At 44.9% G+C, this 25,264-nt stretch overlaps 1 protein-coding gene across 1 annotated transcript in view; it reads right to left on the reverse strand.

Annotated features, from left to right (window-relative positions):
• CHMP4B (charged multivesicular body protein 4B) overlaps positions 1-19,771 on the reverse strand; it is a 33,755-nt gene extending 13,984 nt beyond the window's left edge. Inside the window, exon 1 of the mRNA XM_084646183.1 lies at positions 19,364-19,771. Coding sequence (XP_084502309.1) covers positions 19,364-19,553 — 190 coding nt within the window. The 5' untranslated portion in view covers positions 19,554-19,771. The remainder of the gene's footprint in view (positions 1-19,363) is intronic.
• Positions 19,772-25,264: the final 5,493 nt, after the last annotated feature.

Raw genomic sequence — 25,264 nt, forward strand, 5'->3', positions numbered from 1 at the left:
GTAAACAGGACTTCCTGACTTAGAAGTGATAGACAGCAAATGATTATGGCAACAAAGCCAAGCAATTGTGGCCTCTAAGACATGTCACTGTAACGTCGTACATATATTTAAAGGATAGAAACACCAAGAAAGGAGACGACTTGTTAAGACTAGTAAAATTAGGGTATAACCATGAGTAATAAGAAAGCATACTGAATATCAGAAAAGTTTCCTGACCTTAAGGTCTACAGACCTGTGGTGGAGCTTCCCAAGGGAAGTAACAGAAGTCCTTTCATTTGGGAGACGTAAAACTAGATTAGATAAAATACAGAAAAGTGTGCAGTAAGGGACAATCCTACATCAGTAAGGGAATGGACTAAACAGTTTTAACTGGTCTTTTCTGCTTCATCAGTGACTGTCCACTACCTATCCACTGATGTATCAGTTCCTCTTCTCCATTTCTAATAGGGACTACTAACCCGCAGCCCCCTTTCTGCAGCTACGGGTCTATGAACTACCACTGACCATAAACAACTCAAGCTATCCTCCACTTGTCATACCACAGAGTGAGACTCCATAACATTTCAAATCTGATCTGTCAGATGCATAGAGTGGAGTAGTGGCTTGGGAATGTAAGAGAGCCAAAATTACTTCATTCAATCTTTACAGCATATTGTGGCTTTAGAGGCTAGACCCCCACAAAGGAGACTCAGACTCAGTGTTGCAACACTTAACTTTACACATCCTGCTGCCTAGTGGAATACTCAGCCCAGGCTCCCCATACAACGCATGGAAGAGATAGGCACCTAATAAAGGGATCCACAAAAGCCAGCATGCTGAACAGGGAGCTGCTTAAGACAACCAAGGAGGTACATATGAGCTCCTGTTGAGTCTTCCTGTCTCTTGTGTCCCTTTCTGTCCCCCACTGTCTTCCTCCTCTCCTATCTCCCTCTGTTGGCTTTTCACCTGATCCTGAAATCAACTGCACAAGATGAAATGGCCCATCCAGCTCTGATAGGCCTAAGTACTACCAATGATGGAGGGGGACATAGCCAAACCAAACAGATAATGTCCCTAATTAGAAAGGCAAGATAGGGTCCAGAGAAACAGCTGTCATAGCCAGTGATGAGCTGCCAAAATCTTAACAACGGGTTCCGTCCTCACCCCATGAGGGGGTCGTTGCCCACCCCCGCCCCCCAGGACTCCTGCCCCATCCAACCCCCCCCCCACGTTCCTTGACACACACACACCCCAGGACCGCTGCCGCATCCACCCCCTTCCCCTGTCCCGACTGCCCCCAGAACCAGGTAGGAGGGTCTCGTGGACCACCGTAGTGGGTGCCCACCCCACCCCTAAGAGCCAGAGGCACCTGCCGGGGGGCGACGTGGGGAGTCCCGGCGGTTCTTACCTGGGGCAGCTCCCAGGAAGCATCCAGCAGGTCCCTCTGGCTCCTAGGGGCAGGGGAGCAGCCGCTCTCCCCACTGATCACATCAAAAGTGGCGCCTTAGGTGCTGACTCCCTGGGTGCTCCGGGGCTGGAGCACCCACGGGGAAAATTTGGCGGGTGCAGAGCACCCACCGGCAGCTCCCCGCCCTCACCTCACCTCACCTCCGCTCCTGAACGCACTGCCCCGCTCCGCCCCCCGTCCCGGCTTCCCACGAATCAGCTGTTCGGCAGGAAGCCGGGGAGGACTGAGAAGCAGGCTGTGGCTTCCCACTCAGGCCGAGGGTGGCGGAGGTGACCTGGGGTGGGGAGCGGTTCCCCTATGTGCACCACCCCCCCGGTTACCTGTTGCAGCGCGGGGCAGCCCTCCTCGCACGTTCCCCCCCCCCCCACTCACCTCCACCCCCCTGGGCCTGAGCAGGAAGCTGCCGCTTGCTTCTCAGCCTGCCCCAGCTTTCCACGCGAACAGCTGATTCGCAGGAAGCCGGAGGGGGGGGGGCCGGAGAAGCAGAGCAGGGCAGCGCATTCATGGGAGGAGGCGGAGGCGAGCGGGGCAGCGTGTTCATGGGAGGAGGCGGAGGCGAGCGGGGCAGCGTGTTCATGGGAGGAGGCGGAGGCGAGCTGGGGCGGGGCGGGGCAGGAGCTGCCAGTGGGTGCTCTGCACCCACCAAATTTTCCCCTTGGGTGCTCCAGGGCTGGAGTACCCGTGGAGTCGGCGCCTTAGGCGCCACTTTTGGCTGGTTAAATTTAGAAGCCCTTTTAGAACCAGTTGTCCCTCGCTGAACAACCGGTTCTAAAAGGGCTTCTAAATTTAACTACTGGTTCTTGCGAACCAGTGCGAACCGGCTCCAGCTCACCACTGGTCATAGCTGACCTGCCCAGCCCAAACTATCTGTCTGTGACTGACCAACGGCCCTATATCCTGAGAAGATCAACAAATGCTGCATTTCCCCCACATTTACTATTCTACCTCTTCTCTCCCTTCTGTGTCTGTCTTGTCTAAAGGAAGAAAGACATAGCGTTCCCAACTCAAAAACTGAACAGAACTAACCCTTTCTTCCCCACCAACGAAGGCTGTTTGACAGAATAAAAGACCAACATTCACCCTCTCCAAAAATGATTCTGGTTTCACAGGTTTTGATTATGTTTATTTTGCATAATCACTCAGTTTGTTTCAGTATTTTTGCCTTGTTTGTATTCTTTTCCTTTTGTGTATTTCAATCAATAAATTTCTCATTTTTGGCATAAATTTCCTGATGCATTGTCATGGTATTAAACTGTCTGAGGTCTCCATATATCAAACTTTGTGTTTCATGTTGTGTGTTTCATGTTGGACAGTTAGTCGTGTTAATGCTATTAACTCTGAGAGCACGTTGGGATAAAGAGCCCAAACTGCTGAGCTATGGGGTATTCTGGGGCAGGACTCGGTCCCTCCTGTTGAAATTGCTCCACTTTGTCTGAATAAATAGTTTGTGGGGCCAGAGAAAGAGTGACCATGACTCTCTAGCTCAGTGATTATGGCACCCGCCTGGGAAGTGGGAGGCCCATTCCAGTGACTATTATACTAAGTGGAACGATTACAAAGGAAGGACTGAGCGCCCTACTGCAGAATATCCCAGAACCCAGTGTTCAGGGCGCTCTCAGGAGATGTGGGTTCAAATCCCTGCTCCACATCAGGCAGATGGAGGAACTGAACCCAGGTCTCCCACATCCCAGGCAAGTTCTCTAACCACTGGCTAAAAGCTGTAAGGGGGCACCACCACCTCTTCTTCTGACAGCACTGCTTTGTATGGGGCCTGATCTGTTAGGCAGCCTCTGAGCATACATGGGCTCTGCTGGTGAGACAGATGGGGCAATGCCTAGTTTGAGGATCCCACTGGAGCTCAGGCATGAGCTAGGTAACCAGACTGAAGCAGCTACATGCATGTCCAGTGGCAGATTTTTTGGTGACTAGGAGACTTTACCACTGGAAACTTAGGTGCCTAGGGAATTTAGCTGCCTACAGGATTAAGCAGGAGCTGAGCAGGGGTTTTGAGGATCTAAGTTTTAGACTTGGCACCTAAATCCCATTGTGGATCTAGCCCTGATACCCCACAATTCCTCCTCTTTTTCACTTTTTACGTGGTTCAGAAACTGCACCATTGGCAATTTTCATACTTGTAACTCTCTGAAAGAATGGAGAAACCACACCATGAGTTTATACACTTGTAACCACAAGTAAATTGGTGTATAATGATGACACAGTTGGTATTTCTTCAAGGTTATCAAACAGATGCATAACGGATTAAGCAAAGGTCCACCATAACGATTCAACTGCAGGACTGGAACCCAAATATGTAGACTAAACTAGATCTGAGGTGACAGCTGTGCTAAAGGTGACCATCGAAAGATGAAAATTGAAAAGATTTCTGTGATATACAAAGGAGGCCTGAAAAGTGGGAGGAGGTTGTTTTGTTTTTAATTCCCCCACTTCCTCTTTATATCAAAAAATCCAAGTCTTGTTTAAGGTTTATGACATCAGATAGAAAGAAGTGAAACCTGATTGGGAGAGTAAGTGATTTTTATTCAGATGATTAAAAGCTTATTTTTTTAACCACCACTAAATGCCACACAAAGTTATATGAGGCCACACTCCACCCATTCAATTAAGGACAGGTTCTTAGAGGCTTTTACTGTAGATACACTCAATGTTTTGGAAGGGTATGAGGCACCGCCATGCAGCCTTAACTGAGTTAACAAAATTTTGGGCAGTGACTTTCTACTGTAAAAATAAACGTGTGTATTTCTCTGTGTTTGGGATGGAGAAGGAAGGGGAGAGAGGAGAGATGGAGCCTTTCAGACCATATGTGCCGTCTTACTCAGATCATGGGGGATGTTCAACCCCCACTCCGCCCCAGGCCCTGCCCCCACTCCACCCCTTCCTGCCCTCCTCTGCCCAAGGCCCCTCCCCCCACTCCACACCAAGCCCCCACCCTTGCCCCACCTCTTCCTGCCCCCACTCCACCTCCTCCTTCCCCAGCACCTCCTGCATGCCACTGAACAGCTGATCCACAGCAGAAGGCACTGGGAGGGAGAGAGGGGAGGATCTGATTGGCAGGGCTGCCAGTGGGTGCTAAGCACTCACTTCTTTCTTTCTGTGGGTGCTTCAGCCCCGGAGCACGCACGGAATTGGCGCCCATGTTTCAGACCTCCTTTACACATGATCCAAAACAAAACGGTACAAAGTCAGAAAGTGTTTCCTCTTTACAGGCCACATTTAACTTGATGTGTGCAGAATTGATTCTAAGCTGTTTTCACACACTTCCAAAAGTCCTCCAGGCATTCTGCTTGGCCTAATTCATGAACTCTGCAGAGAGCTGCCACTTCAGTTAAAAACACCAAATTAGGAAAGCAACTTTCTCATATTTTAATGCACTATTTCACTTGAGCACAGAACAAAACAATACTTCAAATCAAAAGAATAAGCTGTCTTAGAATGGAGTATTTTAATTTATGAAACGTCCAACAGTGAAAAACCTAATTTCTCATATCTACCAGCGTCTTGGGTGGCTAACCAGAAATTGTGAAAAAAATATCCTCTAGCAACAGGGTGACCAGATAGCAAGTGTGAAAAATAGGGACGGGGTGGGGGGTAATAAGTGCCTATATAAGAGAAAGCCCCAATATTTGGGGCTGTTCCTATAAAATCGGGACATCTGGTCACCCTATCCGGCAAACACCACACCCAAGAAACCTGAAGGGAATGGAAATACTGTTTAACATGGGGGGAAAATTCAACTTAATATAGGAAACTAATTATAGTCTTTACTACAACTATTGTTGTGGTAGCAGGCTTTTTATATATTGCAATCAATGCTTTAGGATCACCACAGGATTTATGCTGAGGTGTGTATTCAAGATGTTTTTGTTCTGATCTACAGCTATTCTATATATGAACTTAACTACTGTGTTTAATTCTGAAAACTGATGAACAGTTCTGCCATCTTTTTCTAAAGCCTGTGGAACAGTCCTTGCTATCTGCATATATACATTTTAAGTTGTGATGTGTTGTCATGGTAGATAATATAATTGTATTAAAAAATTCACAGTGAAGCCAAAACTATAAATATTTTATCAGAAAGTAATGACAGTAGCTCCTCTTCCCCCCAAATCCACTATAATCACTTCATACAAGTGCATAAAAAACTGACACCTCTGAATTTTTCCCTCTAGCATCTCATTATTTTACACACACAAAATAAAGAAGCATGTTTGAAGTCAAAATATAACAGCTATCTTTATTCTTTATGAAGATTGCTATTACATTAGACAGCTATGAAAGAGGCAGACCACCCTTGGGATCTGCATATTTAATTAAGCCGTTGCTATTTCCAGGATAGTAATTACAGTAGCAGACAACATAACCTAATACCCAATTTAATTTACTGTGGAATTGCTCAAGCAGAAACAACTGTAACCACACATTATGTTTAAACGTTTATTCTCTAGACTAACCAGACAAATTTCCACACAAGACAAAAAATTGTTTGATGCTAAAGTAACCATCAGTACAGCTACCTGAAGGGAACACAGATTTAAGTTTTCTTGTCAATGCACCAATTTCTTCAAATATTCTCACTCTTTTAGATTAAGAGGCTGTATTTGATAAGGTCTTTGGGACAGGGACCTGATGGGTTTTCTGGGAAATGCTTAGTACACCTAGTATTACCTATTTTTACAGAACCTAACATTTCCTTTGGAGATTAGAGCATGTGGAATAAAGACATTGTTATGCACAGTATATACTTGTGAGCGTGTAACTGTTAGTACAGCACCTGGGCCTGCAGACATTACTGCAATATTTAATAGGGTTATAAATCCAGCTGGTTTTGGGAAGCAGATATTGGGGCAGAGGGTGTGTCTATTACAGGATTACCCAAAGTGGTTTTGCTTCTGTGCAATAAAAATTCTGAAGAAAATAGATATTTGCATTTACTAATAGCCCAATCCTTCAGTCCCTCTGCATACAGAGCTCCCCTTGACTTCAACAGAAGCTCTGTGCATGGAAGGACTCTGGGAACAGGCTTAGAAAGATGCTAAACCACGAGTTTGTTCAGTGGTCATTTTAAAGGATTGTTAGCTTACTGTAGCAGGATCATGTAGAAAGCTCTGACAGATTTCCATATCCACCTCCTAAAAAAAGGTCTGGGCTGATACAAGAAGAGATAGTTACCAATGGATTTAGAATTTTGCCATTTACAGAAAACAACAAAAATCAACTGAAGTCAAAGATTCATCACTAGAGCATTCACAAGACCATGATGGTCTCTCTTCACTGAGAGAATTAAACCAAAGAACAGCAAAAATATTCTAATGCACCATCACACAAGAACGATCATACAGGACCATACCAACAATACATAGATCAATATCCTATTTCAGATAGTGGCAGATACTAGAGAAAAGTTTTACAGCCTCCACAATTAATTATGCGCCAACAAGCTTACAGGATATATTTCTTCCTAACCTTTGGCAGTTTGTGGTTTGGCTTTAGACCTGAAGCAGGAGGATTTCTGTCCATTATAAAGTTATCCTATATAATGTAATGGTGGACAGAATTCAACTAAATCTTCTTGTCATTCATATCTAATTATTTTGAATTTTACTATGTTCTTTGGTTCAGTAAAACTTTATCGCAGCAAATGCCATCAGTTAATATGCACTAAAAGAAAGCATTTCCTTGTATTAGTTTTAAATGTATTGCCTTTAATTTAATTGGCTGATCCCGGGCTCTTATTATGTATGGTGACCAGACAGCAAGTGTGAAAAATCGGGACAAGGGTGGGGGAGCCTATATAAGAATAAGACCCAAAAATCGGCACTGGCCCTATAAAATTGGGACATCTGGTCACCCTATTATTATGTGACACTAAACAGGAGCACAACTTCTCGGTATCATTATTCTAATACCTCTGTCATCCTGTTACCATTCCAAACTAAGTAGACCTAGGGCCTGATTTTCATTCCCAAGGGCCTCTTTACTGCTCTCCCAGAGGGAAGGCAAGACAAATAAAAAGCAGCTGGATCAGAGGCAGCTAGATTTGGAATGTCAGCTTCAATTGCTTGAAAGAAAAGTCATTTTAAAAGAGGGAGATTTTTAAATTTAAAGTCAGACTTATTAACATGTTGCTAGTTGTTTCCTTTTTCAGGTCTTCAGTTGCAAAGTGGATAGTACATTCTTGTTTCTTTATTTTCCCACTTTTTAGCAGAATTTCAGTTTTTACAGAGAAATTTTTTCTACTAAAATTTCACACTTAAATTCTCCACTATGATGAAAAAGATGAATCCAGAGCCTCATTAACAACCTTACAGTGATAACACCATAGATTCAAAAGACAAGGTTGATAACCAAATAGTCGTTCTATCTCTGCAGCCACCACCACCTTTCAATTCAGGAACTTCCACAAGGGAAGAAAACGGGAAATGCTTCAATCAGGCTATCCTCCTCTACCATGGTTTGCAATCTGAAGTCAACGCAACAAGTCATGTAGGTATTTTTGAAAATCCCACTTTAAGAATAGAATTTTAGATTCATGTTTGAAAATTTTGGCCTGTATATAAAAAAAGTTCACAATAGCTTTTTATTAATGTAACACCTCCACAATTTTTAAAGTGAAAAAGAAAAGATTTTAATAAAAATACTATTTTAGCCCCAGATGCTGCAAACACTTATCCACAAAGCTTACCTTTACATGATTGAATAGTCTCATTGTGCGTGAAGTTAGGGACCTGCTTTAGTGCTTGTTGACTCAGGGCCTTAGCATTTTACATTTTATTTTTCGTTTATAGCAGTTTTAAAGTACCTTATTTGAATTTTATGAAACGCCGCTATTGGCAGTATATTAGAATTTACAAAAAAAACCACCTGAAGAACCTAAGAATATATAGGGTTTCATATACCCACAAATCCAATTTTGATATCTGAAGCGAAAAATGTGTTGCGTTTGGGGAAAACAGAAGAACTGTCTGCATTAAAAAGTACTGTGAAGAATCTGAAGTTCTGTTATTTTACTTAATACAGAAACAGACACGCTGTAAAGATCTGCAGGTAAGTGAACTTACCGGATTCCCCCCCCCCCGTCCCGAGCCTGACCTTCATGATTTTATCTCTCTCTGTTGTCCTGCAGCTACCATTCTTTACCACAGAAAACAGGATCACATACTTGATACAAAAATACTGAAAGACACCTGGCCCAGCGGAAACTCAAGGTATAACATCTCTGGTCAGTAAGACTGAGGAGAAATTTAGACTTAAGCCTACTCATTGCTTCACTCTAGAAAGTATGACAACTTGAGGCAGTATCTTATCAGAAGCACACATCTCACTAAAACAAACAAAGGAGGCAAATGTATATATTTGGAAGGAAAAAAACCTCTAAAAGCAACCTCAAAATAATGGTATACCAACTGTCAACCATACAGAAAGAATATAAAATGGACTAATTTATTAAACCCATCTATCCCATTTGCCTCTCTCTTCTGGACAGATCCCACTGTTTTCTATCATCCACATAATAACCCTAAACACCAGAGTAATGAATACTTGAAAAATATCTAAAAGATGTAGATTACTACCATATAACTGTCTTCTACACAGATACTTAACATAAAAACTTAGGCAACTGAAACAAAAGCATGCATTAATTTAGCTGTTCTGTACACATATGAGTCCATACTCCTGGTGCCCACATCACAGACAAGAGTCTGAATCATCAACAGAATCCCATTTCAAAGGCAGCAAGGACAAACAGCGGGTGTCTCAGACTCGCAGTTTGGCAGCGTTAGAGCATATTTTAAAATCTCAGATAACTATTCTGGCTCTCTCAGTCTAGCAAGACGCAGCAATTTATCTACAACATGTCAAGAAACTCCTGAGACGAGATTCTAATTAAAACAAATCTTGACATGCTCTCCAACACTACATGTATACATTAAAAACAAAGCATAGATTTCAAGGCCAGAGGGGACCACTGTAATCATGTAGCCTGACCTCCTGTTCAACACAGGCCATAGAACTTCCCTAAAATAGTATAAGAGCCCAACAGCAACAAGTTATATGCAAAGTAATCGGATAAGATGGTTGATTTTAATCTCACCCACCGAGCACAATCCTTGTTTAAATATGATTTTATAGGGCACCAGATGGCTCAGGGGATTAGTAACAGAGATACAGAACATTCACCTCTGCATAACTGGTCATTCTGTGGCATGTACCAAACAGTGCTTATCTCAGTCCAAGTCCAGTTTCTATTAGACAAGTGTCTGCTTACATGATACAAGAGCCAGCACCTCAACTCCCCACTCAGTGCCAGAGGTGAGGTGGTCCCTCTGGGACGTAGGAGGAACCTTGCAACATCAGTGCCATATCTCTTCCGTGGATTATGGCACAATAGCAGCTATATTATAGTTATAACGGAGGCAGACTTTCCTTTTTGGGCACTTGTAACTGAAACGTTATCCTTGAACACCTGGAGCCTAGCACAGTAGGCTGCAGGACATTTCTGCAGACAGAGTACTTACCTTCCATTTTAACTGTGTGGTTTTCCACATTGTAAAGAATAAAAACCAAGCTTTCAGGAAATGCTGTTGCGATCGCTTCCTGCACAGAAGAGAAAGAGCACAGGACCATTCGCACGCTGGCAGGAGGAGAAGGAAAGGGACGGCACACAATCCAGGAAGGAGTCAGAGAAGACAATGACAATATGATTCCTCATTGGTCACTGACTGGAACTTAAATTCCAGCGTGAGGAGGAACAACAGTCAGCTTTAAGCATCTGAAGTTGCAGAGTCTGGTTTAGAAATAAAGCTGAATGCCTAAAAGCTTTATACTAGACACACAGAATCTCTAAAATTTTCCTTTAAAAATGAAAACTTTACCAAGGTGCAGAGCTCCGGATACGTACATACAAGCCCCAATGTTTCAGAATGACAAACGGATGAAGTTCTGAAGCATCATTCACCAAGCTAAACTATGTATAGTAAGTGATTTTCCTAGCTCAAAAAGCTTCATACTGTAACTAGTACACAGGTAGGACTGTTTCCATTTTAAAAACTACCAAACATGTTTAACACTACTATACAGATATTTGAATTAAACAGTATACAGACTGATCAACTTTCAGTTTCCAATTAGAAAAAAAAGCTATGAATCCTAACAATATAGAAGACAACTCTAGCACCAAAAAGCCACATTAACAGGTTGTTCAACTATGATACAAGACACAAATATTCCTTTCCTCACTGCCAACTCAAAGTGGACTGTTAATTACTGTACAGATTAAAGAGAAGTCCTTGTATATGGTTAAAGAATTTTTTGAAATGAGTCCTATAAAAACTTATCAGAACGGCAACATAAACTGAAACCAACAATTTTAATACTTCACATTTGTATACCTTCCATCTGAGGTCTGCAAAGCATTTCAAACCACTGATTTAATTAAACCTAACACTACTCTTGTGTAAGGCTTGAAAAACTCATCTACTAGTTGTCCCTGGCAATTTTGAGGGGGTGACATCAACAATTGCTCAAAGAGGTATAAAACCATTCCAAAAGTGACCTGATAAAGTGGTGTTTTCCTAAGTATGCAGAAGACAAGCCAGCATCATCTGTTGCTCCCAGTCTTGGGATACAGCTGGAGTGTGAAATTAACAGAGGTCTGGTCAGTTCCCTACTGCATTTGAGATTCCCATGGGTAACAGTGCTACTGACTAGAATCATGTCAATTTCGCCGCCTGCCAGAGGAAAACAGCAGAGGTTGTCATTGAGGCTATTCAGAGGGGACCACCACCTAAGAGGCTGGGTGGGAGTAGAACAGTAGATGCCCAGACTCCCTTACAGCAGCCAAGTGGATCAGGGCTGGGAGAGAAAAAAGCTCCTCCCTCCCAACAGCAGGGGCTTCTATTTATCTATCACCCCTAGGCAGAGGCTAATACATGAGATAAAGTCTCCCCCCTCCACCCCGCAGGGCCCTGGGAAAGCATTTTGGTAAGAATCCAAGCACCAATCCTTCTCTGCCTTGCAGCTGTGGGTAGGTTCAAAGCTTTCACCAGGGAACTGCTAATGGCATTCGGTGATGGGGCTCCAACTTATCTTTCACTTCTGCCTCCATCTAATAAGAACCTAGTAAGATTTTCCACAGACCTTTCCTTGTAAGGTAGGCAATGTCCTCATTTCAAAGTTAAGTAACTTGCCCATAACTAAACAGTGAGGCTATTAGAACAGATATGGGGAAATGGAGAGCTGGGTTCTAATCCTGATTATGACTACTAGATACTACTGCCTTAGGCAAATTAAATATGCTATAGCCCAAACAGAAGTTATGGGCTTAATGCAGAAATTACTGGGTGAGATTCTTTGGTCTGCATTATGCAGGAGGTCCCTTTTGGCCTTAATGTCTATGAATCTATGGAAAAACTGCAAAGCAGTATCAAAATATATGTATGAAGTACCGTGACAGGAATCAAAGCTTGGACACATGGGTGGGCAGAAATGCTGTCAAACAAAAAACTTCCTCATTTTTGTGTAGTTCCCCTTTCTGAAATTAAATGCTACCATGGGGTGCTGCTGTGGTGTCTCATCCCCCGCTTCCCCAGGGATGTTGCATTTTATTAGGTTATGGTCACTATTACCAAGTGATGCAGCTATATTCACCTCTAGGACCAGATCCTGTGCTCCAGTTAGGACTAAAACAAGAATTGCCTCAAAGCCAGAAGTGGGCAAACTACAGGCAAAGGTGGGCAAACTAGCTCCTGGCCCAGGAGGTTAGCCCCTGGCCCCTCCCCTGCTGTCCCCCCTCCCCCGCAGCCATGCCACCGCATGGGCAGTGCTCTGGGCAACCTGGCCGTGCGCTCATGCAGGGCAGCGCAGCAGCGTGTCTGGCTCTGGCGTGGCTCCCAGATATGCTGCTCTGAGCAGCATGGTAAGAGGACGGGGGGTTGGATAAGGGGCAGGGGGTCCTGGGGGCAGTCAGGGACCAGGGGGCGGTTGGATAGGGGGTGGGATCCCGGGTGGGGTGGTCAGGGGACAGGGAACAGGGGGCGGTTGGATAGGGCAGAGGTTCGGTGGATGGAGGGAGTCTGGACGGGGAGGGGGGTTAGATAGGAGGTGGAGTCCCATGGGTCCTGGGAGGGGGCAGTCAGGGGACAAGGAGCTGGGGGTGGGTGAGGGGGGAATACGTGACAGGTTCTGAGGGGGATGGAAAGTGGGAGGGGACAGATAGGGGGCAGGGGCCAGGCTGTTTTGGGAGGCACAGCCTTCCCTACCTGGCCCTCCATACAGTTTTGCACCCCAGTGTGGCCCTCCCGCCAAAAAGTTTGCCCACCTCTGCTCTAAGCTAAGCAGACATCATTTCAGACAATCAATAAATATTCCCTGGACTTCCTGTATGAAGAAGTGTTAAATCCTCAGCTGTCTGACATCAGCTCAACAGGTGCTTATAGCTCCCAGCTTAGCTTCAAGGCAGCTGTAAACACAATCACACTGTATCTCCTTATCACACCCCGTTAAGCACTGAACCACCAATTTCCATAGCAAGCACAGTAAGGTTATTCCTGAAGGCTACAAATTATGATTATTCAGCTATTATTCATTCCTGACACATTTGGTGACTAGCCCACCCAGGCCATTTTGCAGCCTGAAGTGTAATATAATCAAAAACCTAAAATTAGTAAATTGAATCACCTTTTCCACTATGGCTAGCTGCCTACAGGGCACTAGATGTGAAGTTTTCACCACAGAGGAAAGCTTTCAGCATCAAAATTCAGCTCTTGTTCGCTCTAAAACAAAGTCAGTCCTCTCATCCAGTCTGCCATTGGAACATCTCCAGATCAAACCCGTGAAAGTTTTGTTTGAGAAATGAACAGACGAAAGTGGAATATAGTGAAAGTTCTTATGCACAAAGAAAAAAAAACAGACAAGAAGAGAACGTAATTACACAAACATTTGATTACTGTGTTTTGAGGAAGTCTGTACACAAGAGTTAAAGCTAACCTATGTCTCATACTCACCTCCAGCCTGGAGAATTTGTACTTACGTTTGGTGAGTGGGCCAATAGAAATTTTAATTATTTTCCCACATTGGAAAAAAATGATAACAAAAGTATTCATATTGGATCTGTGACAAAAATAATCTAAGTGTAGCACTGAGTCTGTGCTATACCAATATTAATTTACTAAATCTCCTCACATCCTTATGAAGTAAAGTGAGCATTATCCCCATTATACAGATAAGGAAAATGGAGACAGAGGCAGATGTTAAGTGTCTTGACCAGGTCATCGAGTATGTCAGTTACCGCTGGGTTCAGAAGTCAGGACTTCCTAGGTTCCAGTTCCATGCTCTGAAAATGCTGGCCCCATGAAACACTCTAAGTTGTATGTATTGATATATTAAGTCTTGCATTAAAACATAACACATCCTAAAACGGATTGCCTGCTATAACAAAAATTTAAGCCACAGAACAGTTTTGCCCTTTCCATAACAGACTTCTGGTGTACATGCCTAAAAGAGGATTCGGGGCGAGGATGGAAAAATCTAGTAAATATCAGTATTAGAAGCATATTTAGCAATACAAAAAAATAAAAATCAGTAATTCTTGTTAATGCATCAGATATGGTTGGAATATAATTCTAGCAAAATGTTGACATTTTGGCACTCTCTAAACCAGTCACAGCACTAATTATCCATAGAATCACGTCCTCTCTCAAATGGCTGGTTCAATTCCTATACATACATTTAAGCTGCTTTACTTTTGATGAATGATGTCAAATAACTGAACTAAAACCACCCACATGGCTTGGCTAACATATTGCTTTTACATGTGTACAAAACAGAATTCTATACAGATCTACAAATCCACTTAAACAACAAAAACCATGCACATGTTCAAGAGTGAAGTTCACACACTGCTTAAGCCTGTCAAGGTGCTGAACACCCTCAGCTTCTGACTTCAACCAGAGACGGAGGTGTTCAGCACCTCTTAAGATCAAGTCCTCAGTTTGCACCATGAAAAACTGGTTTTCTGTGGATTTTCACCCACTAACCAGCTGAAAGCTCAGGCTGTCAGCGCCGGGGTAAGGGGATGCCCCAGCCGTAAGCCCAGCACCAGGCTGACAGCCAATGCAAGCAACCCAATGTCTATACCAGTGTAGTCAATAGGCAGACTCCGGTCTGAATCCAGACTGCCAGACACTTTTCAGTGGACCAATGGGGCAGAGGGGATACGTGGGCGGGACATCCATAGGTCACATGCTCCCCCCACCACTTCTCCAGTTACCTCTGAAGGGGAAGCGAGGAGGGGCACTCCACCTGGCAGCAGTGCTCTCCTTGTCCCAAGGAGGGAGCAGGGCCGCTGGCTTCCGGGTGTCCCAAGAAACGGGGGGACACGTGCCCCCCTACTAGCCACAGCTACATGTCGCCTCTGCGTGTGGGCTGAAGCTGAGCTGGAGCCATGCAGAGCCATGTTTCTGGTCCGAGCAGTCCCCATCCCGTGCTCCCCACCCTGGCCTCATACCCCCCACTCCTAAGCGGTCCCCAGAGCCCACCCAACCCGGTCTCATGTCCCCTGCCCCCGAGCGGACCCCAGAGCCCCCGACCCTGGCCTCATGTCTTCCCTATCCCCCGTCCTTTGGGGCCAGTTCCCAGAGCCCTCTCCAGTCCCCACCCCAACCAGCCTCTTTTCCTTCCCTGTCCATCTCCAGGCACCTGCTTCTGCTACATCCCAGCCTCCCACCATCTGGAGTCTCCCTGGGCCCTCCGACTACCTGGCGCCTCCTTCCTGCCCCTCTGCTATACCAGCCCTGAAAGGGGCATCTCACTGCTAGCTGGATCATAGTCCAATAGTTTCACTGCCTGACTCCAAGCTCAAAAGTACTCACACACATTCACACCATTTTGCTACCCAGATCCCAGCCCATACTCATTCCTCTTCCCCCCGCCCCATCTCTGCTACTTGGCTCAATATGGGGCATGGAGGAACATTTGGAAGAGGTGAGCAGCAACGCCAGGTGGCTCAGGCCAGCCTCAGGCCAGCCCTATGTATCCTGTTTTCAGTTTAGGGAAAGAAGGACACCTAGCAACCCTGGGCAGTGCGGGCAAGGAGCTGGCAGGCAATCCAGGAGTGGGGACGGGGGTGTGTGTGAAACCAGACTACCACCATATTTTCGAAGGAATTCACACAGAAAAATGACAAAACAACAACACCCTACCACCCATAGGGGAAAACTTCACAAAATGACCACTCCATATCTGACTCTCAGTCCTCATCCTCAAAGGAAATCTGAACACCATCTTCAAAAGATGAGCCTGGGAGCTTAAATTCATAACTTTGCTAGACACCAAAAATCATGGTTTTAATAAAAATACTGGATTTATGACTTCTTATAACACTCTGGAATCCACTAACCCCCCCCCCCCCCTTTTGTCCTATGACTGCAACAGGACTAACGGGCCTCTTCATCTTGAAGGGTCCCTTAAAATGTGTGTTTACTTATGCTCAACAATGTCCCCCTTGTATTTAGCTGTGATTCCGAGTACCTTTCCCAAACTTGAAGAGCAGCTCTGTGTAGCTCAGAAGCTTGTATATTCAATATAGAATATATTCATGTAATTTTTAAGAAAGGTTTTGTAAATGAGTTCCAATAGTTCATGGATTAGGGACTCAATCTTATGGGATTTTTAAGGGGTTCCAGGGGCTAATCTTTCTATCTACCCAATGGGACTCAGTGCTCAGTCTAGAAGATACCATCAGAGATGCTTAGTTCTGCAGTTCTCAGACTGTGGGTTTGTATCTCCAGAGATCATGCTTGTTAACAGCAAAAATATTTTTAAAATAAATAAATAAAATAAAGACATGAGAAATAACAGACATCAACCCTATTGTCCCTCTGCAAATGTGCGTAGAGAGAGTCAATCCCTTACCTCTCTCTAAAAGTGCAAAGTTTCAAAAAGTTCAATAAATAGAAGATTGTTGGGAGCAGAATAGATCTGGACAAGGAGAAGAAGTCTGGAGATAAATGTGAGACGGGAGGGACAGGCAGAAGTGAAACTGTTTGAGCAGTATATTCCAGAAGTCTTGAGGTCTTTCTGAGTGTACCCTTCGTTGATTTGAGATACCATTCTCTCACTAGAAGGGAATACCTATAATGGCAGCAGGACACAAGAGAGACCCAGTTTGGGAATACGAACCATTCAAGAAATATATGTTTGCTGATGATGTTTTAAAGGAAGTCACACCAGTGAACTGGTGGAAGTCACTTAAGCACTTGGATTCAGAGACTGTTGAAGTGATAATCTCACTTTTAACAGCTGTAGCTTCTGCTGGTATAGAAAGAATATTTTCTCACTTCGGACTAATTCATTCCAAACTGAGAAATCGTTTGGGACCTGAAAAAGCAGGAAAGCTTGTTTTTCTTTTTCAGTTTATGAGCAAACAGGAAAATGAAGGTGAAAATGACTGAGTTATCTGCAGAAGCTAATATTTTAAGTTTCTCATGTTGACTTGGCTGACAGTAGATTTAATTTGTTTTTTTTTTTAAATATATTTCATTTAACTATTTTAGTTAAACAATTTTAACAAAACCAAACCTGATTTGAAAAAACTTGAATGTTTAACTAGATTCAAAAATGCATATGCTTTTGTTAAAATATTATATGTTTGCTGTTGAAGAAAAAAATCCAGAATACATAACAGTAATTGATTTAGTTAACTAAAACAATTTAAATGTCTGTCTGGTAATGTTCTCCTCCTAATACAGCATGGCAAGAAAATCCTCCAAATATTAAATGATTAACCTGTTGAATTGGAAATAGTTCACCTCCCAATGACTTCATAAGTATCTGCTGCAATTACCTTTGGTAAATGAAATAACCAAACAATCCATTCATTTTCTGATATAGCTGTAAAACTAATCTGAAAAGTTTTCAAAATAAATCACTTTAAAAATGTATAGTGTGTACCTTCTAAAAATGAAACCTACATCTATCTCTGAATTGTGAAGAATATGTATTAAGGTTATAACAACCGACAAGAATGCACTTTTATGTAGAAATCCATGATTAAATCGCGTCTTTCTGACTAGTGATTTAAATCATGATTTATATCAATTTGATTTAAATCAAATCCACCCTGGAACAGATCTCTTCAAATTCTTTGATTTAACCTGTTATTTTTTTAAGTCTGCTCTAAACCAGCAGGGACCTGCATACTAGGTAGCTTTTGTACTTTTCTGGTTACTTGAAGTTAAGTTTCCCAGCTGTAAGACACTGCCAGTAATGCACCCAAGCTCAAACTCTTTATTATCTTTCTGACATTCCAATAGGCTATCTTCTACACGGAAATAGAAGTCAGCATTATACCAGACACACTCACCCATCATGACATAATCATGTGATAAAGTGTATACTTTAGAACAACTTCCTAAGCTAAAAACCTGCCCTTCCCTAATTGCCATTATAGATGAAAATTTGTTAATATAGCATAAGTTTTACACTTTCACATTCCCGCCCCCTCAGACACAACCATGGCAGCCCCACTTACCTCCCCCTCCCATAAAATCATTTTGGGGATCTTCTACAGCTTTATTTGTCTACTACAGCTTTATAAGCTCCTAGTTACCCAGTTATTAAAACAAAGCGATCAATAAATACTCAAGGACAAACACAGTGCCTTCTATCACAGGATCTCAAATCACAAGTGTTAATTAAGTTTCACAATGCTATTAGGTTTTATCCCGATTTTCCAGGCAGGAAACCAAAGCAAAAAGAGGAGAAGTTACTTGCCCAGGATCACACAGCAAGATACAATCAGAATCAGGACTAGAATCTAGACCTGACAACCAATCCCACAGTGGAACCACTAGATCAGGCTACCGCCAATGGGTTTTACACCTACCATATCAAAAAGGAATGCTTACATTTTCAAATGGACCAGTTTTAGAAGATCAGCGGTTAAGTCCCACTGCACTGAAGCTGAAGACAATTTTGTCTCATCCACACTAGTGGAACATTTGCACAATCAAGTGCAGGGAGACCCACTGTCAGCAATAGGTCCACTGTCAGAGTATAAGTCTAAATAGTTCCCTAATGTTCATGCACATACAGAATGCTGGTTAAAATTTACTAAATGCACACAGTGTTTGGTGTTGTACAGAAAGACTTTTATAGAGTTTCTGCTGTAAAGAACGTATAAGTAACATACTCCATCACACAGTGTATAGAGAATAGGTCCAATGAACTGAGGGTAGACCATGGTATGTTTTGTTCTGTCTCCAGGCATTGGTAGCAGGTAAGTCAACCAATATAAATGGAACTTAAATTGAAACTTTATAAAACAAAGGCCTGGGAAAGTAGCCCCTACAAGTCACCGTTTGATAGGATCGCTTTCCAGTGTATCTAAAAAGAAATGATCCTAGAGTTCACCTGACAGGGCAGCCAATGCCAATAGCGTGTGGAACTTAATCCTATAACCCAGCAACAAGATGGACTGTTCAAGGAATCAAGATTCATATTAGGACTAGGGATCAGTAGAACAGACACAAAGCTACTTTGGTGGCCACCGCCCCTCCCCACCGCAGATCAGAGAACAGTCCCACCCGTGCCCAGGGCTGAGAGAGCAGAGGGCTGAGCCTCGGCCAGAAGGAAGTGATATTCTGGGCAGGTTCTCACGCCGTGCCCAGGGCCTTGGGACCCCCAGGTCTGCCCAGCCTGCTCCAAGGCCCGTCCCTACGGGCACTCCAGCCTGGGTGCTGAAGGAGGGCACAGCCACGGCTCGGGGCTGAAGGCCCAGAGCAGGGACCGCCGGAGAGCCCAGCGCCCCGCCAGCACGGACCGGTGGCTCCACCCCGCTGGGCGGCGGGCCGCCACCCGCCCCTGCGGGTTTCCCCTCCCCGGCCCGGCCCGGCCCCTCACCCCGCTTGTTCTTGGTGCCGTGCTTGCGGGCCGCCACCAGCTCCTGCTCGATCTTCTTCTCCAGGAACTCCTGCTTCTTGCTGAGCATCTCCTCGGTGTCGCGGAGCCGCTGGATGGCCTCCTGCGGCGTCGGGCCCTTCCCGGCGCCCTTGCCGCCCGTCCCGAACAGCTTCCCCAGCATCCCCGACATGGCCGGGCCGCGGCGGGCAGCGAGCAGGAGGAGAGAGCGGGGCAGGCCCGGCGGGGGCAAGGAGACGGACGGCGGAGAGGCCCTGGGCCGAGACCTCGCAACAGCCGCTCCCCGCCCGGCGCCGCGCGGAAGACACTGGCCTCCGCCTCGGCTGCGCCCTCCTGACTCACCGCCGCCTCGCCCGCAGCCGTCACTCCGCACCACGGCAACGGCGGCTCCCCGCCCACGCCACGTCTCCCAGCCCCCACCGCGGCACCCCGCCCCCGGGCCCGGGGCCCGAACCGAGCAGGGGATGCTGGGAGCTGTAGTCCCCAGCTCCGCTCTCGCCTTGAGGAGAGCGTTGCATGCTGGGAGCTGTAGTCCCCACTTTTGCTCTCGTTTCAGGGCAGCAATGCATGGTGGGAGCGGTAATCCCCACCTCGGCTCTGGCCCTGGGGCAGCAGTGCATGCTGGGAGCTGTAGTCTCAAATGCTCACGTTACCCTGAGGGAGCTGAATTTCACATTGACCCCCCCGCCCCGTCACCCACCATTACATCATCATCATGTGATGAACATATCGTAGTAAACTTCGTGACGTAAGAGGTAGAGCCATAGCGACCGCACTGAGACTTCCGGCCCTTCCGCAGCTTGTCGGGCGGCAGGAGGGAGCGGCCCAGGGCAGGGAACGGAGGGGCCGGGTACTTCCAGCCTGGGTCCCTTGCGGCGGGTCGGGGCGCTGAATCCATAACAACCGGAGCCCGCTCGGACACCGCCGGCTTGGGCTGCAGCCTGTTCACCTGTCTACACGGGCTGCGGCTGGTTAACACGTGTTACAGCGCGGAGAAGCTCCCTGGCAGAGCTGCTCGGGCCCAGGGGGCTCCCAGACCACCAGGCCCTGGCTATGCTGTAAAATTTCTTCTGCCCTCATCCTGTCACTCCCCTTCTTTGCCTGGGGCGCGCCGCAGACTCCTGGCAGCTATGGTTAGACAAACCCTAAATCAGAATAGCACTAAACTTTGTGGGTTTAGTAACACTTTGAATAAGAGCCACTTCTTGGTGGTTTAATTCACTCCCTCCTACTTCTGTTTCTCTTCTCCCCTCTGATCTCATCTATGACAAAGATTCCTAGAGCTCCAGTTGTCATAGCATCTCTTCACTCATCACCACACTTTGCCTAGGACCTCATAACTGGTGGCTGGAGAAAAACAAGCAGAGCATTATGCTTAGACAACCCATGCTGGACTGTTTCATAGTAGTCAATCTAGGAGAATTAGGAAAGGATAGACTTGATCTTGCAACATCATTATGGCACAGAGTTATCTCTAAAGAGGCTTGGAGCCTATCCCTGCAGAACAGAAAAGACTGAATGGTAGGAAAGAGAGGGGTAAACCACACCACCTCTGGGAGTTCACCCCCTAGTTATTAATTCATCTTTCAGATGGGAAGGAAGCAGGATATAAAAGATCCCCGCTTTTATTCTAATATTGCCATAGTAATAGGAAACATACAAGAGTTAGACCACCTACAACTGTCAGGTTGTCTGTCCCGACGGATTGGGGCCAAGTCAATAATACTATGAGAAACTTCACAGAAAAATGCAGGTGCTACAGACAGTGGTCCTGGAAGATCTTCTTTGTGAGTCCCTGTTGAACTAATGTCCAAGGATGGTGCTAGGAAGTGGTGGTGGTATAGGAGGGGACCATCCTTCAGGTGTGACATAACACTGATGCCCTGAGGATGTATAATCATTACAGTGCCTGTTTCTTGGAGGGGCACTAGCACCGGTTTTGTGATCTAATTTCAATTTTGCTGGGTCCTTCAACTCCCCTGACACATTCATTGTATATACTTTTTAGTGCCTTACCTAAATGATACCATAATGCTAAAAAGTGGTCATGTTCCACACTAGAGGCAGCTGCATTTCAGTGACAGAGGACACAATTCTTGTGTAGAATTAACATTGCACTTTGTTTAGTGTGGGACAAAAGGCACAATGTAAATAATAATACTAACAATTGCCTGGTTCTTACACACAATAAAGACATTAATCAGATCCTCATGTTATGCCTGTGAGGTAAGTATTAGACCCATTTTGCAGATGGGAAGTTAACAGAATGGTTCATATTCATCCCTGCTAACTCCAGTGAAGTGTGAAAGCTCAGTTTAAGTAATTAACTTGAGCAAGGTCACACCAAATAAGAGGGAACAGGAACGGAGACCCCTGCGTAGCATGTTGACCAATACTGTCTCTTTGTTTTCTTGTATTCCCCCCTCATTCCGTGTGTAGCCATCTGTTATCTCATCTTATACTTAGATTGTAAGCTCCTGGAGACAGGGATGTTGGATCATATTAAAGAAGTTCTGTATTAAAATCACAAATGAATTTGATTCCCCATAGTTTAAATTCCAGGGTATTACTAATTAAGAGGTCTCTTGGTTTTTGGTACTGTTTCTCTCCCTCTCTGTGTGAAACTTGCAAGCTGCTAATTGTGTTAGTACAGTCTAAGACAGAGTCTGTTCTCAAAGCAAATCTTTGTAACAACAACTACTCACAGAGAGAGACTCAAAGCAATACTCTGTAACAACAGAAACAGCACCCAGAGACTCCCCATCCTTTTGTTGTATTCATCTCGCTTTGTTAACAATTGTGATTAAAATAGAGATAGAGGATGTATGTGGATGGATGCTTGGTGTGGATAATAACTGAATGATCAGGGAGGTGCCAGCCTAAGAATCCAGTGTCCATCGGCTGAAGAAGGCGTCAAGTGGAAATAACCAGAGGACCCCCGGAGGGCAGGCTGGAATCCACCCAACAGCCTCAAGGATGGGAGAACCAAAAAACAAGATAACATCTGGCAGCATGAAGCCATCAGGAATGTGCCATCTGCTGATTGATTCAGCAACAGCATGATGAAGCAATTCCCATAGATTGGCATAGGAAGAAATTCCTATAAAAATGGACTCTAGAAAGTGAGAACTTTGGGGTCTGATTCTGCAAACCAACTTCCAGGAGCATCAGATGAGCATCTGACAAGGCCCCGCTCCCTCCTCATGTCCAGGCCACCTGGCCAGTGGCTTGGCATGAGCAACTCTAAGGCTGGTAACTATGATAACAACCTTGCAGAACTTGTGTGTGTGTGTATGAATGAATGTATGAATAAATATGAAATTGAATGGAATGTTATAGCTATAACTAACTGCTTACTAGGATTCCTTCTGTATTCACAATAAATGTGACAATTTGCCTTTTCCCCTTTAATAAGATCCTACTGGTTTTTATTTTATTGGTATAACATGGACCAGCTTTTTGTTCTGTTTGTACAGCACCTAGCACAATGGGTTCCTGGCCATGACTAGGGCTTTAAAATCCTATAATAATACACTACACTGTGCCCTCTTCACTGCTCCTCTGTATATATGCAGAATATTCTTAAAAATAAAGACAATTAAAGATCACGTGTTTTAGAGGACTTTTTTCTAAAGTAAACCCTGGTCTCTTCCTGGCAGATCTCTTTCAACATCTGAGTTTAAATTTCAGGCAGCAGAGCTGCAGGCACATGAGAATGTCTTTAAAAAAAATTACAAATCAATCATCTTTCTATCTCTGTCCAGCAGAAGAAAATAGGATTCACCTATATCTACCTATTTCTTGAGGGATTCTCAACAGGACATTACAGCAGCTTGTGGAACCAGCTGTCACAGCTCCAGATTGCTACTGTGCAGCCTGAGAGATGGCACAGCCTGCTGCTCTGACACACAGTCACACATTGTCTCTCCTCAGATGTAATTGGATTTCGCAGCCTCCACCAGCCATGCAAGATACTCACATGCTCAGAGCTTCCAAGACAGAAGCTCCACTATAAATACAGATCATTTTCTCTCTTGTTCCAAGACCTCTATAAACCCCGTTCTCTATTTCAGCATTTAGATTTTCCCTCTTGAAGAGCAAGCATGCCAGCCAAGCTGGGTGGAGAGCTGGTACTTGGAAGTCAGTGCTAGTTTTTGGATGTAAGGGTAATAAAATAAGGCAGCTTTCCAAGACACAGACGAGTGAAAAACAATGAAGAATCCCTCAGCCTCTGACTTTTCAAAATTATGTTACTTGAAGTTCTATTTGTATTGTCTCTCTAAGACCTGGATTACTTTCAATACAGGCAGATTGGGCAAAATTGCTTTTAGCATCTTGCTGAACATTTGACTGGCTACCCTACGATCACAACTGATTGAAAACAGAGGATAGAATGGAAGGCCATCCCTGGGCTGCCATAATACACACAGGAAGAATGAGACACCCACATACCAGTCTCAAACCAGGGATGATTGTAATGCTGCAATAGGTGCTAGCGGCCACATAATTACGCCTTACAATGTGGCCAGATAGAGAGGGAAAGCAGGAGAGGTATATTTAGCAAACCATTTCCTGGTGGTGGTTCTTCTGTCTGGAAAGCTGGGTATTTCAAACAAACTTTTAGGCAAATAAAATCTTGCCTCTGAAACAGATGAAAAGTTTTCATACAAAATGCTTGAAGGCAGCGGGACAAAAGCAGCAGGAAATACTGAAAAGGTGGTGTGGGCACTGGGACTACTTCAGGAGGATGAAACTGGGCAAAGGGAACCTGTAGGATGGGAAGCAGGAAACAACCTAACAGGAGATGCATTAGACTGTGCAATAGTCTCCCAAGGGAAGGGGTAGAGGCTGCATCATCCCGTTACTCAGCCCTGGAGCATGTGCTGTGAGAGAACAATCTTACACAGGCTGCCCTGGGATGCAGAAGACAGCTATGTTCTATCTATAATGTCTGTGCATTACTGCCTCTAGTTTAGCATAATACATCACAAGGAGACAGGAAGGACATCCCTGAACAACTCGCTGTGAGCGAGCTGCTGCACACAGGACAGGATGCTTGTGGTCAGTGAGGTCCAGAAGACCATTGCACAGTAACATTATTATTACTGCTCTGGTTGTCAGAAACTTATGCACCATTTCAGCAGATTTTCTACAAGCTCTTCTCATGTATAAGACAAGAAGGAGGCTCGGGAAGGAAACGTCATTGCCAGGAGCTTTTCTGAACACTGGACATCTCCAAAATGAGAGCCTGCAACACCACAGCCTTCCTACAGGCTCTTGGCCATTCTGCATGCTAACAAGGCCAAGCCTTACTGCTGGAAATGCTGATTGTTGTCCAATTGACTTTTACTCTGAATCCAGGGACCAGCACAGAAAGATATCCAAGAAGGAAGTGCCAGCACCGGAGTAATCTAAAATGGCATTAGACAAAGCAATGGAGAATCTAGTGTACGAGCTAATCCCAAAGAGGACGGGGTAAGAGGTGAGAGGGAGCTCTCGTTCAAGCTCCCCTTCCTAATGATCAGGGCCTTGTCTGTGGCAAGTGAAGTATCTCTTTCAGGCATGCTCTGCTGTTGTCAGAACAACAAGGAGGCTGAAGACTGGCTGGGCAATGGAAACTCATCTGCAGAGGGGATCCCAGCAGGTCGGGGAGGGAAGGAGTTGCAGCTCTTGCTGCCCATGTCCTACCTGCTCTGTGGAGGCAGAACTTTGGTCTCCTGTGCTCTCCATGTGGCCCTTCACCAGCACTAAATTAAGTTCATTTTAAATTAATTTTCCACCTGCCTGCATTGAGCTTCTCTGGGTCAGAGAAGGATCGACAGGGGAGTCCCTCTGGTGCTCATCAATCCAAATCCATAATCAGAGCAGCTGACAGAGGGTTGG

Source organism: Lepidochelys olivacea (genome assembly GCF_965140295.1).
Source record: "Lepidochelys olivacea isolate rLepOli2 genome assembly, chromosome: 13".
NCBI lineage: Eukaryota > Metazoa > Chordata > Testudines > Cheloniidae > Lepidochelys > Lepidochelys olivacea.